Genomic DNA, 24940 nt, shown 5'->3' with positions numbered 1-24940 from the left:
GGGGAGGTCATGAGGGAGAAGAGTTTTAGCAGGAGAGAGAGGGAAAGGTAATAGGGGGTGAAAATGACTAATGTTCATTATATTTATATATACAGCTGTCAATAAGGAGAATAAATAAGGAAATTAAATAGAGTCTGCCAGACGTAGGGAAAGTAGGGAGTCTGGCAAAGAAAGGCAAGCTGAGCCAATGGTGCAAACTGGGAGAAACAGGAGAAAGGTGTCTCTGTTGTACAGCAGGGGAGCATGGCTGTGTTCACTAACATCCGGGTGTATGCTCAGGAGGAGGGGCTTTGAAAGTATATAGCATGTAGTGCCATCTTCAAAAACCAAAATAAAATCCTCACAAGCACAGATGAGAAAGATTAAATCTGATGACACCATATGTTTGGACATTTAAAAAGTCTTAAGAAGATAACAAACAAAAGGCTTTGTCAGATAAAGGGAATCTAAGGTGCTTTTGCCAGTGCTAGCAGGACAGTAAATTATGTGAGGTGGATGTGTCAATTTACTTTATTGTAATAATCATTTCATATTATGTGCCTTAAATGTATACAATAAATATATACAATAAAGGAAAACTAAGGACTTCTTCCATAACAAAAAGACATTTTTAAATGTTTAATTCTCTGCATTATGATCAACCTTCAAGCACAAGTCAATCTTTCAAGGTAAGCCAGGCAGAGGTGCCGCATGCCTTTAATCCCAGCACTTGGGAAGCAGAGGCAGGTGGATTTCTGAGTTTGAGGCCAGCCTGGTCTACAGAGTGGGTTCCAGGACAGCCAGGGCTACATAGAGAAACCCTGTCTCGAAAAAAAACAAACAAACAAAAACCTTTCAAGGTAAACCTAAAAATACTGTAACTCTCAGTATCAAGCTTCTCATGGAAATGTGTAAGTCTTCTTCCATTTAAAAAATGCTAGTGTACACGTGTGTTGAAGCTAAGATAAGTTATAAATTAATTTGTCTTCATGTGTGTTCCTTTTTTGTAACAGTTAACACCCTGCCAATCACACCTAGCTTTACAGGAGCTCAGTCATCAAGGGAATGTCAGGACCAAACATTTAATGTACACACCATGCAACTTACCAGTGAATTGGAATGCCTCTGGGTATTTGGTGAGCAGCGCTGCAGAGCCAGGTCTCTGTAAACTTCTCCTACACTAATTGAATTGGACTTCTTCTTCACGAGAAATGAGCTCTCGCTGCCTGTTTTAGAATCGAAGAGTAACAGCAACGTGAGGAAGTAGATCTGAGCATCTTCAGTCAGTCACAGAAGTCGGAATATTTTCATTAATGGAAATTGCACCGGCTCGGTGGTAAAGAGTGCTTTTCACACACGCACAAGACCCATGAAAGCTGGGAGCCACAAGTCATGTGGTCCTGAGCACATGTGTAACCCCAGCACTGAGGGGAGGGGGCAGACACAAGAGAATTTGATGGGACTCGTCGGCTTCTAGCCTAGCGGGAAAGCTAAGTTCCAAGCTCAGTGGGATATCCTGCTGCCAAGAAATAAGGCAATGAGTCTTATGTATACCTCATACATACCTAATACCTCCGTGGAAACACGTCGGTGCATACAACATACACACATGCACACACACAAGGAACTTCATATTTCCCTTTGAACCTGAGAATAAATTGGTAAACGATGTTGGTGTTTCAGTTAAAACTCAATGAGTCTTTGCTTCCTTCAGGTTGCTGATTGAACACCTGTGGTAGAGTCAACATTGAGTGCTGACTAAGGATGAGCAGATCCCTGGCTCACACTTGTTCAGGGCTCAGAAGGAATAACTCAATAAAAATCAATAGTCACCATATTATAGTAAACACAGCACAGAGAGCAAAGAAAGGAAGCAGAAAAGTGGGGCCAACGGGTTTTCCATTTCTCAACGCCTTCTCATAGATTTTTAAAGTTGGCTTTAAATATTGAAAGTATACCTTAAATTATTAGGCATATTACAGTCTTGAATATAACTCATTTGGATTTCATACTTCGGGGTTAAATGGAATTTGCTTGTCTTTAGCAGGATTGAGAGCTGATCCCAATGCCTTATGTTTCATGTATTTTATATAAGCTCATATCATTGACCTAGACCTATGATTGGTATAGGCAGGAATCTATGTATCATTGAGCTGTACTTATGACTAGTGATAATTCTCTTAAGAGAAAGACAGAGAGAGAGAGAGAGAGAGAGAGAGAGAGAGAGAGAGAGAGAGAGAAGAAGAAGAAGAAGAAGAAGAAGGAGGAGGAGGAGGAGGAGGAGGAGGAGGAGGAGGAGGAGGAGGAGGAGGAGGAGAAAGAAGAAGAAGAAGAGGAGGAGGAGGAGGAGGAGGAGGAGGAGGAGGAGGAGGAGGAGGAGGAAGGAGGAGGAGGAGGAGGAGGAGGAGGAGGAGGAGGAGGAAGAAGAAGAAGAAGAAGAAGAGGAGGAGGAGGAGGAGGAGGAGGAGGAGGAAGGAGGAGGAGGAGGAGGAGGAGGAGGAGGAAGAAGAAGGAGGAGGAGGAGGAGGAGGAAGGAGGAGGAGGAGGAGGAGGAGGAGGAGGAAGAAGAAGAAGAGGAGGAGGAGGAGGAGGAGGAGGAAGAAGAAGGAGGAGGAGGAGGAGGAAGAGGAGGAAGAAGAAGGAGGAGGAGGAGGAGGAGGAAGAGGAGGAAGAAGAAGGAGGAGGAGGAGGAGGAGGAGGAGGAGGAGGAGGAGGAGGAGGAGGAGGAGGAGAATGACAGAAATTATGAGTTTTCAAAAATAAAGCCAAACAAAAGTCATAGCTTTCAAAGATAAATAGTGAACTATTTGTGCTACTTTTTAGCTTGGAGAAAAGAATAAATTCTATAGGTACCTGAAGTAAACTATAAATTCAACACAAAAATATCAAGTTCATAATATATAATATATATCTTGATATAAACCCACTGGCTCAACATTAAGTTTAACTCATTCTATAGTATAAATTATTTTATTACATTTTTAAATAAAAGAGTTGAAAAAAAAATGACTGAGTGAAGATGCCTGCTACCAAGCCTGACGACCTGAGATCAGAACCCAGAAACCACATGGCAAGAGGAAAGAAATGACTCTTGCAGATGTTTCTCTGACCTCCATACATGCACTGTGCCATGTACACCCAATAAACTAATGGATACATCACCCAAATAAGAAGGTAGGTATGTATGGAAGTAAGTGGACTAGTCAAGGCATGAGCAAAGTACAGAGATACAAACGTATTCAAATGTCATGGTGAAGCCTGTCACTTTGTACACACACACACACACAATGAGCAAAATTTAACATGTCCCCTAAACCCAATTTTAAACAAACTGAATTGAATTAAACGGTAACTTCTACCATTGTATCTCTTATTTATCAATTTCAAAAGTTTTATGTCAAGTGAGTAATTAAAATAGTAACATTGCTTAACCCATAATAAAGTTAAGAACTAACTTTCCAAGTACGGTCCAGACCTTTTTCTTAGAATTTCTTGATTTTCTACCTGTAACCCTGAAAGGCTGGCATCATTAACTTATAAAGGTTACGAAAATGACAGAGCCAAAAAAAAAAAAAAAAAAAAAAATAGTGGTGTCAGGGCATGGACAGCAACTCTGGGGTGAGAGTTACCTCACTGTAAGCATGTACATGCCCAGGTTCTCTGATTCACACTGGGATGCATGGGACAGTTTCTTGAGCTACTGATTTAAATTTTTACCTATTCTCTCAAATGAGTTAAAGCAAGATTTCAGTGTGAGTTCTCAGTGTTCAATGCCAGCATGCAGACATGAGCCATAGTGGAGCTGTTACCTTCGCTATCCAGATCATCACTCTGGCCAAACACATTGTCCATAGAAGAGTCGGGAATGAAGGTCCATTCACCAAACTTTGCCAATGCATCTTCAGAGAAGTTGCCGTCACTGCCTGAGGCCACGCCTTCTTGAAGGGTATTTCTCATCTGATACCGGAGCACTTTTCTCGCTAGGAGAGATCCTGTGTCTAAAAAAATAAATCAACCGGTTTGTTAACTTAGAAATCAGTAATTATACAGCATAAACATCCCTTTCTCAAGCTCTTTATACATATCTGATGCCTTTAAAATATTTTTTCCTTGCAGAATCACTTTACTGTATACAATAATAGTGTATATTTGTCATGGAATCTTCTCTGTTACATTCCAATTTTAGTATTTCTGCTGCAGCTATATGAGGCTTAGGTATAATGACCATTTTCAGTCATGAAATTAACTTAACTAAGACAAGAGTTGGGATTGTAAAGCCAGACAGACATGCGTGATCCCACAAAAAGCTGGTTAAGCCCTCTAAGGACAAATCAGCTTACCTCGAACATGCAGATGCCATGTTCAGAACAGGATTATAGAAAATTAAATAACACCATGCTTATGAAATCTTCTGACAATGTTAAACTACGTAATACATAAAATTTGTTCAGTGGCTCTTGTGATAGAATTTTAACACCTGTGCTGGCTAATTTTATGCCAACTTGACACAAGTTAGAGTCATTCTAAAAGAAGAGAACCTCAACTTAAAAACTGCCTCAGTGTGATTGGGCTGTAGAAAAGCCTGCAGGGCATTTTGTTAATTAGGGATTGATATGGAAGGTCAGCCTACTGTGGGTCATGCCATTCCTGAGCTTGTGCTATATAAAAGCAAGCTGGACAAGGCATGAGGAGTCAGACAGTAAAGTCCTCTGAATCAGCTCTTGCCTCTGACAGGCTTCAATAAAAATAAACCCTCTCCTCCTCAAGTTGCTTATGATGAATTTCAATCCTAAGACAATGTGCTTCTCAATTTTTCATTACATATTATACTTATTTTATACCAAGAAGAAATGTGCTGGCAGGTGCCATTGATCTACAGGAACCCTAGAAGATTTCTTCAAACATTGCTTTCATGGCTCACATTATAAATACAATATGTGAGTCAGCCAAATTAAACCTGAGAAATATTTCAATGTTATGAATTCAAAATTTCCCTCTAGACAAACAACCAAGGGTATCGTGATTTTATCTTCCAGACAAGTGACATTAACGTTTTCAAAATTACATCAAGACTTGCCACAGTGAGATCTTCACATGAAACTAAAGGAGTACTAAATCTCCATCCAGGGTCACAACCCCATTCTGTCAGTAATCAGAGAACAAAGATGAGCAAAGTGACTCATATCTATAACCCCAGAGCTCAGAAGGTAGTGGTGGATTTTCCTCCAAGTTCGAATTCAGCCTGCTCTACTTAGAGAGTTACTGTCAGCATGGGTTCAAATTCAGCCTGCTCTACTTAGAGAGTTACTGTCAGCATGGACTGCATAGAGACACCCTGAAGAGAAGAAGGTAGAAAGATGGGGGGAGAAAAGAGAAGATGGAAGAGGAGGGAGGAGAGGAGGGAGAGGAGGGAACGGAAAGAGAGGGAGGAGGAAAGGCATCATTTGTAGAATTATTTTCCAATATAGTGTTCTATTTTCACATTAGTGTGATTAACACAACCCAGTGGAATTTTCAGCAATCAAAACACCATTATAATATGAAATTTGTAATCTATTCTTGACCAGATTCATACTATACTGCCCAGGCTGGTCTCACAGTCCCCCTGTCGGAACCTCTCTGGTACATTTTCATCCAGATTTAAGTTTGCTGCATGCTTCCCCTATGTGACAGCAAAGGATTCACTGGATGAGTTTCCCTTTTTTTTTTTTTTTTTTTTTTTTTTAGTATTTCCCTCTTCTCCCTAATCTTTTTAAATTATTTATTAATAGTTTTGATGTATATTCTCATGCATAAAAATCTGTATCCTGGATATCTAAGAACACATCATAAGTAAAAGAGTATCTTTCCCTATACACATTAAATATTGCATATATTAGATTTAAAAAATTTAAAAGCACATGAATTGAAAGCATCTAAAGATAATGCAGAAGGAACGTCCTCAGGGAGAACTATTTTAATTACTGTTGATACATGAAGTGCTTGCTGCATAACATGTGCTTTCTGTATCACTTACTACCGACTCATCCTTGCAAATTTATAAATATCCAGTGGTCATATATTATATGCAAAGCAGTAGCATAGATATTAAGATTCCAACAGTAGACAAAACTAACTTTGATTTCACCATGCTTATAATCTACTAAAAAGATTGTGAAAAGAACAGATACAACTATCTACCATGATGACTGAGTTCTTGTAGCAGATAAGTGGGCTAGTGTCTGTGTACCATGCAGCTAAGTCCTAGGTTCCAAACAATGTTATTGACTATACTTAAAGTAAGAGTTACACAAGACATTCTTTATTGGTACTTACTTGTTTGCTTTCTTAAATTAGATGACTTATCTGGAAATAAAGGACCAAGCCAAGAAGGATCAATTTTTCCTATGCAAAATCCTCCAAGGCAAATGCTGTTGTTGGCCAGATCCAGGGCAAGTCTCCTCAGGAGTAAGCTGATGACCTGGCTGTCGCCCTTTTGAATGCTTACTGTTAGAGCTTTCCGTACATCTTGTTCACGGCATCCACCATTAAGCAACAGTTCCACCAACTTAGGACTGCTCTCTTTCTCACATACCTAGTTTTACAAAGAAGAGGAAGTGGACAGGACAACTTGAATTTCCTCTTTTTGGCTACACAAAAAAATAGAGCTTGCTATGGTCAATCTTCATTGTTGTGGTAATATTTAATGAAGGCCGCTGGACTGGCCAACCATCTATGTAGTAGCGGCTCTGCTTAGCTCTGCCACCATGTTCCCTGGCCAGAGGCCATGTGTGTGCCACAGCTATTAGCTGCCAGAGGCCACACACGCACCACAGCTAGAAACAGCAGGCCAGAAACACCCACAAGACACCATCGAGGGAGATGGCTCTGCCAATCTTCCACGCTGTCTTCGCAAGGCTGGGCTGAACCCAAACCATCCCACCATCCACCAGTAGAGAGTGAGACTCTAATGCTTAATGATTAACCAAAGGCTTTATATGTTTGGTAATGCTCAATAAACAAGATGCTCACACAATTAGAGGTATTTCCCAATTAACTAACCTAGATATAAGTTGTTACCCAGGACTGCTCCCCATACAAGCATGGATGTCCATCCTCCTACATCTCTGCTCCCCCACTCCTCCTCTTCCCCTCCTTACTCCTGCCACCTTAGCTCCTCCCAACTTTTGGGGAAAATTTCCTGCTACATTTCATACCTCAAATTTAAGTTGAAATTAAATGAAATAAGGCAAAACTAATTCTTACAATAGACAGGTGAAATAAAATGAAATTATTGCCACAGATATAAGACTAGCATAAATCTAATAATCTTGCAGCTGCCAGTCAATGGCTTGAAGACACTTCATCATCTTTTACAATGGACATTTCTGGTTTCTTTAACAATTTGTTTGTGTCACATGATGTTTTTCTGGAAGCTGTTTTGTGAGAGGGTATGTGAAGTTTTTCTGAACACTTGAGAGGGTGTCTGATGTTTAGAAAGAAAATCTATGGAATTCCACAAACAGTGAGAGGATGCTCTTGCATTGCTACTCCGTGCAAAGCTTCACTGATCTTCATTGGTCTTCACTTCTTACAGAGAATCCTCCAATGAACTTCTCGTGGTATTCAGGCCACCTCCACCGACTGGTACCAACTGTTTCTGCGCAGCCTTGCTGTTTCCGAAAGATGGTGCCACCACTACTTATTCGTGTTCGGTATTTGCTATTGAACTGCTAGTATCCTGACAATGAAGAGTGGAATCACCTCCAAGAAACTACTTCTAAACAGGTCCACAAAACCCTTTTTCTATTAACCTAGGCTAGTACACTTTTGTGAACATCTACTGCACTCATACTTGTTGCATAGATCCCTAACCCATGTTAAAATATACCCTCCTCAAGGAAGAGAGGATACTCATGGGACTCAAGAAGCTGCCCAGCCTTGGAAGATCTAGGAATCTCAGAAGCCCAGAAAGCTATACATTGTACAAGGTCCCTCCCCAAGGCTGTACCCAATAGTGGACAACATCTGGGATGAGAAGACTCTCTGTGGATCTTCCTTTGTGTTGGGCTGGAAGCTTCAGGAATATAGCTTTCATGGGTCATCACCCATGCTAGGGTGAGCTTTCCCATAATGCAGCTGTCTTTGAGTTACTCATGTTTCTATAAATAACTTCAGTAAGCTCTTTGGTTTGCAGGCTAGACTTAGATGGCGATGTTCCTTGGTCAGCTATTGGTGCCCTATCAACAAATGTTTGTTTAAGACTCCGATGTAAGAGTCAAAAAATTCATAAAGTTCTATGAATTCAACATCCTGGACAATGTAAAGATGAACACCATACACTTCTATTATAGTGTGCAATATAAAATATTTGGGGATTTAAATTTAAACCCTAAAATATAATAGAAAGACAAACTCTCATGGACCTACAGAAGTAAAACTTTATCTTTGTCTCAGGTTTGGCTGTATAGGGAAGAATTTAAGAAATATTTTTTATTGGACTTTGAAGGAAGAGAGTGATCAGATACGTGCTTTCATTGTCCAGGAAGAAAGACTGAGAAGAACAGGGAAAGCAATGTGCTACACAGATGCCTATTCAAACCCACACCCTTCAAGCTACTGTGAAGAGTGACAGGTCATGCCTAGCCCCTGTGCTCTTTCCCTCCACACCTCTCACAATCATGCCATCCATACCCACACTACCCACAACCAGGCACCAGATCACAGTCACATAGCACAGGTCACATTCTAAGCCGACTGCTCACAGTGCAGGACCTCTCTTCCCTCAGACACCCCACTTGGTCTGAAACTACTGAATCAATTTTGTTGTCAAGGTAGTAGCAAATCTCACCTGGAAGACAATTTTCTGCAGTGCCTTTTTCTCAAGTCCAGTCCCTCCCATCCCCATCCCTAAAACCTACTGTTTGGTCCTGTGACTTATATTTAAAAATGTCATTGAGAGGCATTGTTTTATTGGATGTTTTCCTGATCCAATCACACCTTGCTGAACTTTCCTAGAGGATTAACTGACCCTGCAGACTTTCCTCGAGGGGCCACCCGCCCCTCCAGGCAAGGGTTCTTATATTTTACCCATAAGATCTCCTTGCTCCTGCAGCTGAGGGTTCAGTAAGCCATGATCGATTAGGATGCTGTACAGCATCTCCTACCCTGGGCTGTAGCTCTTCAAATGTGCCCTGTTCTTAGGCTGGATCCATGCAGGAGAGCTCGCTTACTGTCTCCAAGGTGAAATCACTGTACCAGATATTGCCATAGATGAACCTACTTCTGTCTTTTGACATGAACAATGCCCTAGAATACATTCCTTTTTGATTTCTTACCATGCAGCCTCTTACATGTTACAACTATTTAAAGAATTTACATCTTATGAACTAGCCAATCAAACTGTTTCTTTTTCTGATCCCCTTACCATGCCTAATTACTTGTTTACGCTCAAGGATAGGACATACCACTAGCACTAACCCATGAATATACTTTGAGAAAGACCTATGTATAGGGCAATTCACAAAACCCTCTTCTTATTGGTCTAATCTGTGGGTATTGGCCTAGCAAAGGATGAGGGTGGAAAAAGACCTAAGACAGTAACTTAAAGAATGGTCCATTTGTCAACTCTCTTAGTTAGCCTTTTATTGCTGTGAACAGATACCATGACCAAGGAAACTCTTATAAGGACAACATTTAATTGGGACTGGCTTACAAGATCAAAAATTCAGTCCATTATCATCAAGGTAGGAACATGGCAGCATCCAGGCAGGCATGGTGCAGGAGGAGCTGAGAGTTCTGCATGTTCATCTGAAGGCTGCTAACAGGATACTGACTTCCAGGCAGCTAGGATAAGGGTCTTAAAGCCCATGGCCACAGTGACACACTTACTCCAACAAGGCCATACCTACTAATAGCACCACTCCCTGGGCCAAGCATATACAAACCATCACATCAACTGACCACAAACAAAAATGTACTGTAAAATCAAATGTGTTTTGACCCACATAGAAAACAGGCCCACTAATCTCTACCAAGCTATATTTCTGGGGTCTCCAAAGATACTTAATTATTCATTGTGACCAACCTTAAGGACATTCATAAAAAATACTGTTAAATCTGTCTTTACTCCCTAATGCCTTCCTTCTGATTTAAACAAACCAAGAGAAGACCATTTAAAAAATATATCTTTCATAGAGAAGACACAATAAAAACTTGTGCCGTCCAGACACTCCTGTCTCTGACACAATTGCTCTGCCCTTAGTTCCTCTGCTACCCTCAGCCTTCTGTGCCCCTTAATCATTTCTTCTAGAATTCAACAATTCCAACTCCAGATGATTCTACATGTGGACCCTGTCCACCATATGTACTAAGCTCATTAGCTTGCCAAGTTAGACTTTGATGGCATAGTACTTTGATCTATTATTAATGACCTGTCTGGAGTGAATGGATATGTGTTGCATCTTCCCAGGAAAAATTAATACAACAGCAGAGAAAATAAAAACATGAAGAGAGATAGGTTCCAACAATAGACTTGTGTGTTGTGTGGAGGACAATTGGAAAGCAAAGTCTGTGAAGATGCAAAGCAAGAGCCATATTTAGAGTTTCTCACACCCCAACAAGAAGATAAGCAAGCAAATGAAGCATTAGATTGAAAACACCCACAGCATCCGTTTAGCTTTGATCTTTCCTCAGAGGCCACATTAAGCTGCCTAGAAGAGAGGAGAAACGGAGTTTACCATGAGTGATCAGTAGAATAGTTCAATCAGAACCACAGTGAGAAGTCACTTCAGATGGTAAAAATGATAATCAAAAGGCAAAAGTAAAAATTTCTCTCAAGGGTGTGGAAAAAGAAAATAAAAACTGTGAGAATGTAGTTAGTTTAACCCTTGTGGAAAACCATGCAGAAGTGTCAAAAAATAAAACCTAAAAGTAGGATCCAGGTGTTGTGGTGGCGAGTGCTTTTAAGCGAGCACCAGGAGGTAGAGTCAGGCTGGTCTCTGTGAATTTGAGCCCACCCTGGTCTTCATAGTAAGTTCTAGGCCAGTCAGCCCTTTATAGTAAGACTCACAAATCAACAAGTAAGCAGACAACCCTAAAACCTAGCAGAACTATCATATGATTCAATAAACTCATTACTGAATATATGTCCAAAGGAAATGAAATGTTGAAAAATATTTACACTCCATGTTTAGAAATTTTCACTCTAATAGAGATAGGCCATATATCTAGAGGCCCACTAAAACATGAGTGGATGAAGATGACGTGTTTACAAAATGGAAGGTTACTCAGTCTCATTTACCATAACCTTGTCACCGAATCACAATATGAATGAAACTCCAGACCAACAAATGAGGGGAATCAGGTGAGCAAAGGGAGAAAATAGCACGCCATGTCACATACCCTGGAATACAAAGTTGATAGTGTAGGGCTGGGAATAGAAACACTGCTGGTTGGGGGCTTGCTGCATAGGAAGTGATGGGAAATTGCCAGTCACCAATACATAACCATGAGCTCATGATTCTAAACATTTTGAATAGATGAATACATAAAGACAAAATAAGCAAGTGGTTTCCAGGAGCTGAAGAGAGAAGCGTACACAAATGTCCAGGGGGAAAAAAATGGGAACTGGGCTGCTGAATATGAGATTTAACTGTGCAGTGATGAACATGTTCTAGCATTGACTCCAGCAATACCAGTTCAACTTTACACAAACACAAGCACACAGCCTTGTAACTTCCATTCAAAGTTGGGCTCTCGCTGTGTCATTGTATTGCTCTAGCTGACTTCAAACTCACTGGCGATCCTCCTGTCTCAGTCTTTTATGGCTGAATTATATACTTTAAACACGCAAATTGTATATTATCTTTCAATAAATCTTTTTTTATTAATGAGGGAACAACATCGAAGAGTAGAGAGAAGAGTAATAACAGAGACAAACAAAAGTGAGGACTGGGATATTTACCTGATAGATTAAGGAAGTTGCCCCCTTCACTTGATTGGCATCAGCTCCCAGGAGGAGCAAACACTCAACCATGATGCTGTTATTCTGATCGCAGGCCCTCTCTAGCATCGTGGTTTTCACCTCATCATCCACAGCCACTTTGGCAAAGCACTTGCAACATAAGTTGAGGAACTAGAAAGAACAGGGATGAGAATGAGAAGCAGCTGGAGGGACCGGGCTTAGCCCACAGGCAGCAAGGTCATACCTTTTCATCCTTTTGTTCTACAGCACTGGAAGACATCTGATGAAATATCACCACATCGAATGAATAGTGCACTAGCAGCTTGGAGAAAGATACTGACAGTTCAAGGATTGACAAGATTGTCTGCAATCCCTGAAAGTGCAAGCAAAGATAATAGTGAATGATATAATCAATTAAGGCAAAAAATAGTTCAACAATATACAACAGTTACTATATGATATTTAAGACTCCACTTGCTCGAGAGACTTGGACTTGAACTTGACAGCTGTAAACCTTGAAATAATCACAAATGTCTCTCTCTCTCTTGTTACTAAGAAATATATTAAGGATAAGAAAAAAACTCTAGCTGGTAAAACCATCCTCAAATGCTTAATCCTCTCAAATTTGGCCATTAAAGGTTCCTTTGTGAAACCAGACCTGTAGGAGGTAAGCTAGATGCTGCTCAGGATTAGAACAGCTGGTGGCATCTGAATGCAAAGTGGACAATCCTGACACCAGGAGGCACAGTAGTCATGGAGTCCAGCACTTCTCCCACCTTTTCATGTTAGCTCCTACATACACTTCTACCTCAGAGGCAAGCAAGTCCTCCTGATCTCACTGTTGTTCAGCACAATTGTCTGAAGGCAAAATTAAGGGTGTGTCCTTGCGGCAGGTTTCATACAAGCAGCAACATTGCTTCTTAGAAGAGTCTCAAGCTTGCCAAGGCTGACCAGGCCTCTCGGTCTATTCAGTGCTTCAAGGAAGGGTCCTTTCCACGAACAGCTTTAGTGTTAAAAGACCCAGAGTAGACTCACAAAAGATCAGCCTACCCTCTACAGCAACATCAAACAATCTGTCTATGCAGCAAGATGACTTTGCTGTCTTAAGATTCTGAGTTCTACAAATACAGATACTCGAGTCTATTTAATTTGTGAGGTTCTGAGAAGTATGTCGCCTAAAGCCTCACAAGAAGTTCTAGACATGCAAGTGGAATAGCAGAGCTGAGACTGGAGGTTTGAAGGAACCATTTTCAGCTCTGCACTGGCCTGATAAAATAGGGCAGGAGGCTTAGTGAGCTTCCCAGTTGGGCTTTTATAGCCTCTGCTGTGGAGATTTGAAAATTCACATTCAACGAATTAATTCATACTAACTGGAGCCCCAGACCACAGTTGTTTCTTTCCCTTAGATGACTTTTAATCAATTCTGCTATGGCTTTAATCAGTTTAGAGTAAAGCGCTTCCCAAAACACCGATTTTAAAATGCACTCCTGCTCTGAGCTAAGAAGGCAGGGTCTTCAGTACTTTACAATAAAGAAAACACTTTACCTGCATATGTGATTTACTGAAAACGTTTGTGCAGTGGCTATAGCCTAGATATTTTTATTGATTAACTTGGTACGGCTAATTTTGACAGTTAAGAAAAAACTTCAGATTCAAACTTGATTATGAAAAATCCAAACAGAAGTTTTGAAGTACTCATTTGGCTAACATTCGAAAAATGAAGCAGTCTCACAACTTGACAAGCCTCAAACTCCTGGGCTGAAGTAATTTTCCTTTCTCAGCTTCCAAAATAGCTAAAGCTTTGTGTGTCTACACACCAAGTAACCATTTTTCTTTGTTTGTTTGTTTGTTTGGTTGGTTGGTTGGTTGGTTGGTTGGTTTTTGAGACAGGGTTTCTCTGTGTAGCCCTGGCTGTCCTGGAACTCACTCTGTAGACCAGGCTGGCCTCGAACTCAGAAATCTGCCTGCCTCTGCCTCCCAAGTGCTGGGATTAAAGGCGTGTGCCACCACCGCCCTGCAACCATTTTTCTTATTTCTTGATGAATCAACCTTATATGATCTTGCAGTCCTCATAAAGACAATTATTATATGTCTGCTTTCAATAAAGCTTGGTGAGATTTATTTCAAATCTTTATTTTAGGAAGAAAACGTCAAGAAGCCAAATTGCTAGAGGCAAAAGCAGTTCATGAAAAGCCATGGAGGGCAGCCATCTTTAGAATAATAATAACTTGTATTTGCCCCAAATCTAAGCACAAACCAAAGTATCAGCTACTGGAATGTTTTTATCATTCTTATGAGAAGAACAGAAGGCAAACAAACACATGGATTTTTCAGATCTAATAATGAATGCTGGATCTTTATAGGCAATACAGTTTTCTGCACCTTCTATAATTAAGATACTACAAAATGATAAACGATTTTAATTAACTAGAATATCTTGTTGATGTATAATGAGAATTGCAGGAGTACGAGAGGGTGATTGCATAAGCTCCCAGTTCTCTTGAGTGTACTCACTGTATTCTGGACCTCAGCAACATCTTTAAATCGCTGCAAAGTGGAAACCAGAATTTTTGCCAGGAGGTGCCCTGTCCCTATGCAGAAATTCTTCTTTGTCATCAAGCACCCCATAAGGTGTAAGCCCAGACACTGAATTTCTAAAATAAAAGAGAAAAATAACACTGGTAATTCTTTTAACCTCAAAACTGAAGGAAGGAATAAAAAAAAATCCAGTTAATAAGTGTACTAGCTGGTTTTGTGTGCCAACTTGACACAAGCGGGAGTTATCACAGAAAAAGAAGCCTCCCCTGGGGAAATGCCTCCATGAGATCCAGCTGTCAGGCATTTTCTCAATTAGTGATCGAGGGTGGGAGGGTCCATTGTGAGTAGTGCCATCCCTGGGCTGGTAGTCCTGAGTTCCATAAAGCAAGCTGAACAAGCCAGAGGAAGCAATTCCTCCATAGCTTCTACATCAGCTCCTGCCTCCAGGTTCCTAACCTATGTAAGTTCCAGTCCTGATTTTGTGATGAACAGCAATTTGGAAAGTGTAAGCTGAATAAGCCCGTTCCTCCCCAACTTGCTTCTTCGCCATGATGTTTTGTGCAGGAATAGAAACCCTGACTAAGACAATAAGCTGTCGTCCCAAGCTCCATATGTACCAACCTTGGTCATCTGGATACATCTGTAAGGTGTGGAGGACTGAGTCAACTGCACCGTGCAGGGATAATGTCTCTATGGCATCAGGAAGATGTGTGAGAGAAGAGATTACTTTCAATCCACATTTCTGAATCCCAGGATTCCCAATGAACTAAAATCAAAAGAGTTTTAAGAATATTTACTGTTGTAAGAAAGGTTTGAATACATGCCTCCATTAAAACCAGTTACAGAATGGTAAAGCATAACTCAACATCTGGGGATGCAGCTTAGACAGTACAGTGGTTGACTACCATGAAAAGCCCAAGGTTTGATCCCCACTACAGCATCAAAAAAAAGGCATGTGGTATACAACTGTAAACCCAGTACTTGGGAGATGGAGGTAGAAGGACCAAAACTTTAAGGTCACCCTCAGTTAAATAGTTTGGAGGTAGTCTGGGATATATGAGACCCAGCCTCAAGAACAAAACATAAATGATGTGGTCAAATACAAATTAGTATCTTTTAAAAAAAACTTTTTATTGATTCTTTGTGAATTTCACATCATGTACCCTAATCTCACTCATCTCTCCCTCCCCTCATACCTGCCATCCACTTTTGCAACCTCCTCATCAAGGGAGAAAAAAAATCTCATTGTGGAAGCTGTAGTGTGTCACAGTGTGTCCCACAGTCTAGCCCTTTGTCCACACTTCTTTGCTTGCAAATGTTCATTGCAATGACTCGTTGGTCTGGTACAAGGACTCTAGCTTCTGCTACTCTATCAGTACTGGAACCTCACTGGGGCTCCTCTTAGCCTGTTGTTGTCCTGTGTCATGAAGATACTGTGGTTTAGGATCTGTAGTACTTTCCCCTTCACGTAGTCCATCAGTTCATCCATTGGGTAGATGACGGGATGGGCCAATTCAAGGCCTTTGATTGGGCCTCAGAGATATCTGAGCTGGTCAGCCTTCTGGCTCTCCCATTCTCATGCCCCTGGGGCCAGCTCACCAGGAATCCCTGCTACCAGGGCCAGCTCTACCCTCCTGCCCAGGCAAGGACCATGGCCCACTCTCTTAAATGTTGCAATCAGTTAGGAGTATGGCCAGTCCTCTCATTCTCACGACCCTGGACCAGATCTTCTGCTTGCCATAGATGGCAAGGGACAAGGAAAGGAAGAACAGTGTCTCTCCTTTGTCTGTGCCACCACCAAGCATACAAGCAGCAGGGCCAGCTCTGCCACACTCTCACCCTCAGGCCAGCTCACCTACACTCCCCAAATCCAGGGCCGGTTCTACTGTGTCCACCCAGGCAAGGTGCAGGGCCTCGTCTCCCTAGTTCTGTATCAGGTGAGGGACAGGGCCACCTCTCATGTTCTGATGTCCTTGGGCCAGCTCTTCTGCTTGCCACTGGTGCCAAGGAGCAGGGTGTGAAGGGACATCTCTTCCCTACTCAAGCATCTGCATGGCAGACAAGTGACAGGGGCCAGTTCTTTCATGCTTGTAACCTTCAGGCCTGCTCATCTACACACCTTCTATACAGAGTTAGCTGAGGCAGATGAGGTTCAGGGCCTGCTTTCCCAAGTACTGCAGTAGGCAAGGAGTAGACACAGCTCTCCTGCTACAATGACCTCTAATGGGACCAATTCGCTCACCAGCTACGAACCGAGAGGCCAAAAGGGAGGGGAGGGAAGCAGGGCTAACTTGCCCACATTCTCCCTTGGGGTTGGCTCACCCACAACCCTTGCTTCCAAGGCAAGCTCTACTAAGGTTCCCAGGTGAGGTGAAGGGCCTGCTCTCCCTAGGGCTTCAGCAGGTGAGAGGTAGGGCCAGCTTTCCTGCTTTGATGATCTCAGGGCCAGCTCTCCTGCCTGCCATTGGTGACAAGGGACAAGGGGATGGACAAATTACTATCCTTTTTTCTGCCTTCTACATTACTAATTAATTATATGTATCAAGAGTAAATATTTTAAACTCCAAGTGCTTGTTCTGGGTCAAGTATTGCACTGAATACACACATTGCACAATAATCTAATTGTCCATATTGGTAGCATTGTCAAATGTGCATTGGAGAAATAACAACTTCTTCAGTCCATGCTGGTATAGAAAACATGCCGTAGATATACATAAGATAGGAAGTTGGCACTTGTAACTTATTCTCTGCAAAATGAATCATTTCTAAAAGAGACTGGGTTCACTGGGATTAGAGAGATTGAGCCCTCACAGAATGGAAATAAAAAAATATTTGCAAACAAAGAATTGTGGACAAAGGGGTATGTACACTGTGGGACACACTATGACACACTACAGTTTCTACAGCGAGTGTTTTTTCTTCTATTATGGGGGAGGCTGCAAGGGTAGGGAACACACATATACAAGGAAAGGGGAAATGAGTGTGGCTGGGGTGCATGTTGTGAAATTCACAAAGAACCAATACAAAGTATTTTAAAATGTAGATATTTCTCAAAAGTGGAAATTTTTTTTTTAAAAAAAGAATAAGAAATGAAACTAAACCAGGGATATTTTGTTGCAAAGCCATCAGGAAATGTAACCAGTGTGCTGTCTCTCACCACAGGAATCTCTAAGTGAGCTTGACCCCACGTGTCTTGTGGGCTTGATTTCTTATCTTCCCTTAAAGTTTGTCAAGTAATAGGTTTGCTGAGCTTCAAAGATGTGCAGATAAGCTTATAACACACAATTCACGTAGCAGGCCTAGCCCTGGAATGTCTTAGAGACCTAAATTCAAATTACTACATCTTTTCTTTAATAGGGGTTTCCTCTACTAATTTGAAATATATGGATATCCTGATGGAATGCAGTTCTTTTTCAAGGACAAGCTACTATTTGAGAAGAAATGGGCAGCATATACACTGACAACCATATCCCTACACTTCCTCTTTCAAAGGCACTGGTGCATACACATACACATATCTTGTATACACATGTACACATATACACATATACACATACACTTGGACCATAATCTCCAACCTCTACAACAATGTGAAATTCAATGTACAACATTGCTTCCAAAGATTATCACAGCATCTTTCTTGGGAATGAATTTCACACAGATACATCATGCAAACACTGATTTCATGGTATCTACCTTTCCAAATCTGAAACCCCCACCCCACCACTGCTCGAGGACAATGCTGAGATAATCACAAGCTCTGATGAGCCTACATGGCCTCAGCTCCCTACCTCTAGCCTTGGATTGTCTATCATCTGCTCCTCCATGATCTCCATGCTCTAGCATTTGGCTCCCCACAGGGTATGGGGGTGTAATTAGCTTCTTCTCCTGTGCCTTGTCCTCTGCCTCTAGCTTCTCAGTTTGTCATTATGTCCTATATCACTTAATCAAGACACTTATCTTCCCCTTCTTGGGAATTCTGTTTGTCAACATTATTAGCACCTAACTCTCTCTCTCTCTGAGTAATAATGTCACATTATTTTGCAGTCAAACAGTTATGTGTTATATTCTGTGAATCTGAAGACTACAAATAAAGACTAGAAGAATATCAACTCAAAAGTGGTAAGGGATTTTTGCAGATATAGGAACGTGGTCTCCCCATGTGAACAAGGAAAGATTTTCAGTGTCATCTCAGTATCCTGTTTTCTAACACTGCCCTCATGATGCCATGCTATTAGGATCTGCCCATGCAATCAACCCGGACTGACAGTGGGAACCAGGCTGAGACTCTCATCAGAAAGAAAACACGACCTGAGGCAAGCAAAGTATCCTCTTTCCTTTCCTTCTGAATTTATTAATAGTAACGTCTACACCTACTACCTCCACATTCTTGCTACCCTTTAATTTTATATAATCAGACTTCTCTCTTAATGACTCTGAATTAAAAGAACTCAAAGACAAAAAGTTCCCTAACGACTTAATTGCTGCCCTCCAACTCCTTGATTTCTATAGTCAAACTTTAAAGCCATTCGTTTGCCCGTCTTCTTTATCTCTTCCTGCAACTCCAAACTACACAAAAGTCCTTTCTAAAAGCTATCTTCACAGGTAACATCAGTGCATTAGCACAGCTGCATCACACCACAGCAGCCACCACATGGAAGGACAAAAACTGCCCACACTTGCCTCTAAGAATTTTTCAAATAACTGAGAAACACTAAGAGTTGGAGGGGTGGTCTTTCCCAGGGAAGAGCCTACCAAACGCTCATCCACTACCACAGGGTCAACCCTGAAAACATGCAAGTAACAGCATACAGACTGAGCAGGCTCTGTCTAGGAATACATATGTATGTATACATTTGCATTTAATAACAACTAATTTTAAAGGGGGCCATGAATTTGGAATAGAACAAAGAGGGGTATGCGGAAAAATCTGGAAAGACAAAAAGGGGGAAATGATGTAATTATAAACTCAAGAAATAATTTTAAATTATATATTATATTAAAATTTTAAATACGATGTAATTAAGTAAAAGAGTGAAAGAATAAATTTAAGTATGCTAATATATAATTATCACAAATCTTATGGCATAGGTACATTATACACATCTCTACACATCAGTGGGAAAAGTGAGGTACACACTTTTGAGTAGATAATGTAAAATCTTGTTTAAACTTCGTCAAGGAAGGAGAAATGTGGACTTGAAGTGGTTTTCCATTCCACTGTCTTTGTCTTAAAATACTTCAAGAATGTGGTTCCACATTCTGCTGACATTGTCTTAAAATACTTGATATTTTCAAGCCAGGGAAACTGTAATTTCTTTTGACACCAAACTTCACGAACCATGTATTTAGTTCTGCCTCCAAACTAAATACATGCATCATAAGCCAGGTATAATGTGACTCTCCTTATGTGTAATACCTTTTTTTAAATCATTGCATTGTTTATTTATGTGCATGTGCATGCATAAGTGCATTTGTGTGAGCGTATGGGTACACACCTCCCACACAGAAACCAGAGCACCACTTGTGGTAGTGAGTACTCTCCTCAAACTAGCTGTGTCCCAGAGATTGCACCAAGATCATCATAGACGTGGAGACTGGTACCTTCACTGTCTTAGAGCTCTCCTTAGCCCTCATGTTTAATATCTCCACCTCTACCGAATTTTTACTTATGAATTGGTTTTTGAAGCGTTGACTTTCTTTAACCTTTAACCTTTACAGGTCTAGCTTAGCAACTAACTAATAAGTTGTAACAGGAAGTCTGTGACTGTCTACATAACAACAGAATTGCTTTTGTGTGATCACAAGTGACAAGACCTAACGTATCTAAAAAACTAAAAATAAGAGTCTGTTTTGAACACACATGTGAATTTGCCAAGAAGTAATCATATGTAATATGATTATACTAGATAGATAGATAGATAGATGGATAGATAGATAGATAGATCATCTATGTATGATATTTTATAAGCCTACCATGGACTTGCATTCATTTACCTAATATTGCATCTTAAAAATAGTCTTTACTATTACTGTCCAAATATGAATCAAGATTAACTTATTAGTTCCCACCTGGCAAATGTTTTCCAAGTGTAAGCTTTGGATGTATCACTAGAAGGGTGCATTAAGACATTAATTAGAAACACCCTCTTACCTACAATCTACAACCTTCTTTCAGAAGACTCGCAGTGAGTCGCTGGAATGGCTTCTTTAGTGGGTCATGCAGCTCAAGCTGAGCCTGCAGCAGACTCTTCTCACTGCTACTCAAGCAAACTCCACAGGGAAGGGGGTGCAATTCCTTAAGGGGTCATGCATGGTTTTGCTTTTATCTCTTATTCTCCATATTCTCTCATATGTCTCATCTTTGTCCGTAATAGAAAAAGATACATACATAGATTTACACCCCCACCCAAACAAGAAGAGAACATGCTGATAAACAGATTGTGCTTCACAGTGTTGTCTTAAGTAGCAGAAGGTGACGGCAGGAAGAAGAGATCCAACACTATATAGTTTCTAGGAAGAGAGTTAAACTGATGGAAGAAAACCTATGTTCACGAAGATACAATTCAAAAACATTTCCCGGGGTGGGGGACATCTTGGGTGTTTGTTTAGCTGGTATCAAAACTAACATCAAAATATGCCTCAACAACATGGCTGGCTGGGCTTCAAGAGAAAGTGTGCTTCTGGCATCAAGGAGACATTACCAACTAACTCATAGAAAAGGGAAAAAAATAAGCCTGTCTCAGATTTCTCCACTAAGACACTCAAGACAAGAGCAATGCCTGCAGACATCCAGTCAAAGAAAAGAAGCCCACTAAATTAGTCTTTTCAAGAGTTCAAATACAGGGCTGGAGAGATGGTTCAGTGACTAAGATACTCGCTGCTCTTGCAGAGAACCAGAATTCAGTTCTAACACCATAAAGCTTCATAGGGCTCATTCCAGCCCTACGGGGCATCTCACACCTTCCGGCCTTCTAATCTTCTGCCCACAGGCACAGACACACATGACTAACATAAGTGTAAAAAGAAGAAAAAAAACATAAGATGCATACATTTTAAGAGTTCACAATAAACTTACAAACTAAAGATTCAAAACATCAAAATATTAGGGCATGTGAGTTTAAGAGAAGTTCTGTGGAAAGATGAGTGATGAATTCAACCTAGAACAAAAGACTCGAGGAAAACAGTGAGAACTGAGAGAACTGACAGAATAAAATGAAATCAAGTTCAGAGAGCACGGGTCTAAAGCTGACGGTAAACGCTACATGGTCTTTCAATGCAGAATTAAATTATTTCACCAAAGTCAATAGGAAAAGGGGTAGATGGTGTACAGAAGTGACTGCTCCTGTCCCTAGGCCTCTGCAGCCAAAGGTCAAAAGACACCTTAATATCTGATGGTGACAATGCCAATAGTTAGTGAGTTCACCCTGTGTGCCAGGCACCCGTGTGACAAGCTGTTCACTCTGTCTGCTTGCTATTTAAATGTAAGGGTTAACTGGAGCATGATGAGTAGAGTCAGATTCAGACCAGAAAGTCTCACACTGTGGAAGAAAGAGAACAAAGTGACTAATCTACAGTAATCAAGGGACAGGAAGGAGACGATATAGGAACAGCAAAAATGCCAGTTCTAGCAAGACTTACTCGTACAATGTAAACATGAATGGAAGAAGAAGCTGAGACCCGGGGAATATCATGTTTATGGGAAATCTGTAATTTTGACCTATCAGTACATTTAAAATGCCACCTCACTCCCTTTGAACCTCTACACAGAATTACATCATTTGGAAGTAGTCCAGTCTGGTTGTTTGTCATCTATCAATGACCGCTGTGTTATCAGCACAGATTAAATTAAGCTACGGTAAAACTCCTCAAATCTCATAGGCTAAAGAACAATGGGTTCAGTTCTTGCCTACAATACACACGTGTTTCAGGCCAGGGTCGGGGTAGAGGACACTCTCATCACCAGCACCTGAGTACTGGTATAGACAGAACGTTTGCTGGCAAGCAATGCAGGGCAGAGTTCCCAATAGAACGTTCTTAAGTGTTTATTGTCTTGCTTGTTCCTTGACTATTTGCATCTATTGTATTGCTAGTCCCTCAACCTAGAACTGACCTGAATACTTGCATGTCATCAAAATGGTATAAAAGCAAAAAGGAGGAAGGAGAGGGGATAGAGGGTTCTAGGAAGGAGAAATGGGGAAAGGGGATGACATCTGAAATGTAGATAAAATATTCAATAAAAAAACTACTGGAACACACGCTGGTGTCTTATAAAACATTTGGTTATCCCATTGGAGTTAGACTACATGACTTATCGCTCCTTGTCAGGTTCTCCAGCAAATATTTATGCAAATTGACTGTTTCATGGAAATGTTATACTTGCTTACCTAGATTAAGTAATTACTACTGCAGTTTTTATAAAGGTTATAAATGTAGCTCAGCCTTAATTTTAAAGTCTTCCATGAAGAAGATCAACCTTTTTGTGTGCTCAACTCTTCTCCTACCTCCAAGTTTTACACTTTCCACAAACCTTTTTATAAAGTCTCTCTCTCTCTCTCTCTCTCTCTCTCTCTCTCTCTCTCTCTCTGTGTGTGTGTGTGTGTGTGTGTGAGAGAGAGAGAGAGAGAGAGAGAGAGAGAGAGAGAGAGAGAGAGAGAGAGAGAGCAGTCTCTTAGAGTATCTCTTATTTAAGAACTAAATACATTTTGTTCATTTTTGGAGGCAGGATTTCTCTATAGAGTCCTGGATGTCCTGGAACTCGCTCTATAGACTACCAGATAGCCTCAAACTCACAGAGATCCTCCTGCCTCTGTCTCCAGCAAGTGCTTGGATTAAGGGCAGGTGCCACCAGTACCTGGCTCAAAATACATATCTCAAATTTAACTTTTCAATATTTTGCTCTAAGCTTTTGCAAATCAGAAAGTATTTACCTGCAACCATCTCATCAGAAAACTGGCTTTTACTTCCCTGGGTTCCCTGGCCAAAGAGGCGGAAGTGGCTCTGCAGACACATACATGTAGACAGAGCCAAGATACTGAGAGTCTACTTTGTTCCCCAGAAATGACAGTAGACAAACAGTGACCTAAGGGACAGATGACTGAATACTGTGATATGTGAACAATGCTCAAGGTCTAACATATAAGACCTTATAAGTATAAGGTCAAAGTTCCAAAAAGAGGTCACCTTCAGCCTGAACTGTTCACACTCTATTTTATATGCCAAAGCCTTGGCTCACTGAAATAATAACTTTTCTTACTCTCTGCTTACATTGATAATAGTTGAATCTCAAGTCATAATTATGGGTGCCTCTGTTGACATCACCCTAATCATAATTCATCTTAGCAGAGCTATGAAAATATACAGAGGCATCAGAGAAGACAGCCATGTCCTGTCTGATGCGTCTCTGTTAGCTAACCCTTTTTCCATGGGATCATAAAGGAAGAATGGCCCAACAGGGAGAAAACAGCAGTCTGGGCCTGACATCCAGACCTGACTCGTTGATTGACCTGATTGAGTAACCTCAGATAGCAACATGCATTAGTTAATTGTATACTTATCTTTCTTTTAATATATATTTTTCCAACTCAACATTCCCACTATCACCCCGAGTTCTAATTATAACATCTAACTATCATAGCAAACAAAAATAAAGTAAAACTCAGAGCCCCACTCCCAGACCCTCAGATTTTATAGTCTTATTAATGGTATAAAGACAGAAAACCCTTGCTCAACATACCCTGTTCAGAGCGGCTAGAACCAGCTTGTAGATGTCAGTCCTGAAACACTGCTTTCTGAGTACATTTGGTTTGCATTGAGAGTCATCCCTGGATTCTTCCGATATTCCTAAATTCAAACAAATAGTGACAAATACAGTCATACTCTTGTCAAATGAATTTAGGATGAACACACTGCCACTTTCTAAAAGCTAGGATAATCTGGGTTGGGCTATGTTCCTGCCCTCGTGGAATTTTCTATTCCCATTTAAAACATTCATGGCTCTGCTGCATTTTTCAGTGACTATGTCTGCACAGATTCCTGAAGCTTCTCACTGCTCCACAAACATGTGTGCCAACCAGTCACCTCAGTAGTAAAACCTCTAGCCTCATGCCATGAGTTGCCACCAGCATCTTCCTTTTATTGTGACCAAATGAGCATTCCTGAACTTTCATCTCTGCCCCCTGCTTCCCAAAATGGGAATCATTTCTTTTCCATGTAAAGGCCCTTCAAACTGTGTGCATTGTCAACTTTTTAGTGACAGGTCCATAACCTCATTTCTCCATATCTACAGGGTCCAAGGACACTGTTTCAATGTAACAGAAGCTTGGGAAACACCATTACACCAACATGGGCTAGATTCAGGTAGCATCAGTTGAAGTCTGCAAAAATCTCTGTGTCTGTGTACCTTGGTTTCATCATCTATATACGGCAAAGAAGAATGTCGGCTGCGTGGAATGAAGAAGGCAGATGCTCACTCAGTGC

General features: G+C 40.9%; 1 protein-coding gene across 3 annotated transcripts in view; it reads right to left on the bottom strand.

The window, feature by feature from the left end:
- Positions 1-24940, bottom strand: part of Lrrk2 (leucine rich repeat kinase 2) — a 136873-nt gene that overhangs the window by 77041 nt on the left and 34892 nt on the right. For all 3 annotated transcript variants that reach the window (XM_076911930.1, XM_034517385.2, XM_076911929.1), the window contains exons 14-21: positions 24198-24304; positions 15083-15227; positions 14438-14577; positions 12168-12296; positions 11924-12094; positions 6295-6553; positions 3789-3977; positions 1087-1205 (exon numbers count right to left, since the gene is read on the bottom strand). In XM_076911930.1, coding sequence (XP_076768045.1) covers positions 1087-1205; positions 3789-3977; positions 6295-6553; positions 11924-12094; positions 12168-12296; positions 14438-14577; positions 15083-15227; positions 24198-24304 — 1259 coding nt within the window. The remainder of the gene's footprint in view (positions 1-1086; positions 1206-3788; positions 3978-6294; positions 6554-11923; positions 12095-12167; positions 12297-14437; positions 14578-15082; positions 15228-24197; positions 24305-24940) is intronic.

Source organism: Arvicanthis niloticus, chromosome 13 (genome assembly GCF_011762505.2).
Source record: "Arvicanthis niloticus isolate mArvNil1 chromosome 13, mArvNil1.pat.X, whole genome shotgun sequence".
NCBI lineage: Eukaryota > Metazoa > Chordata > Mammalia > Rodentia > Muridae > Arvicanthis > Arvicanthis niloticus.
This window is presented reverse-complemented; position numbering and strand designations above follow the sequence as displayed.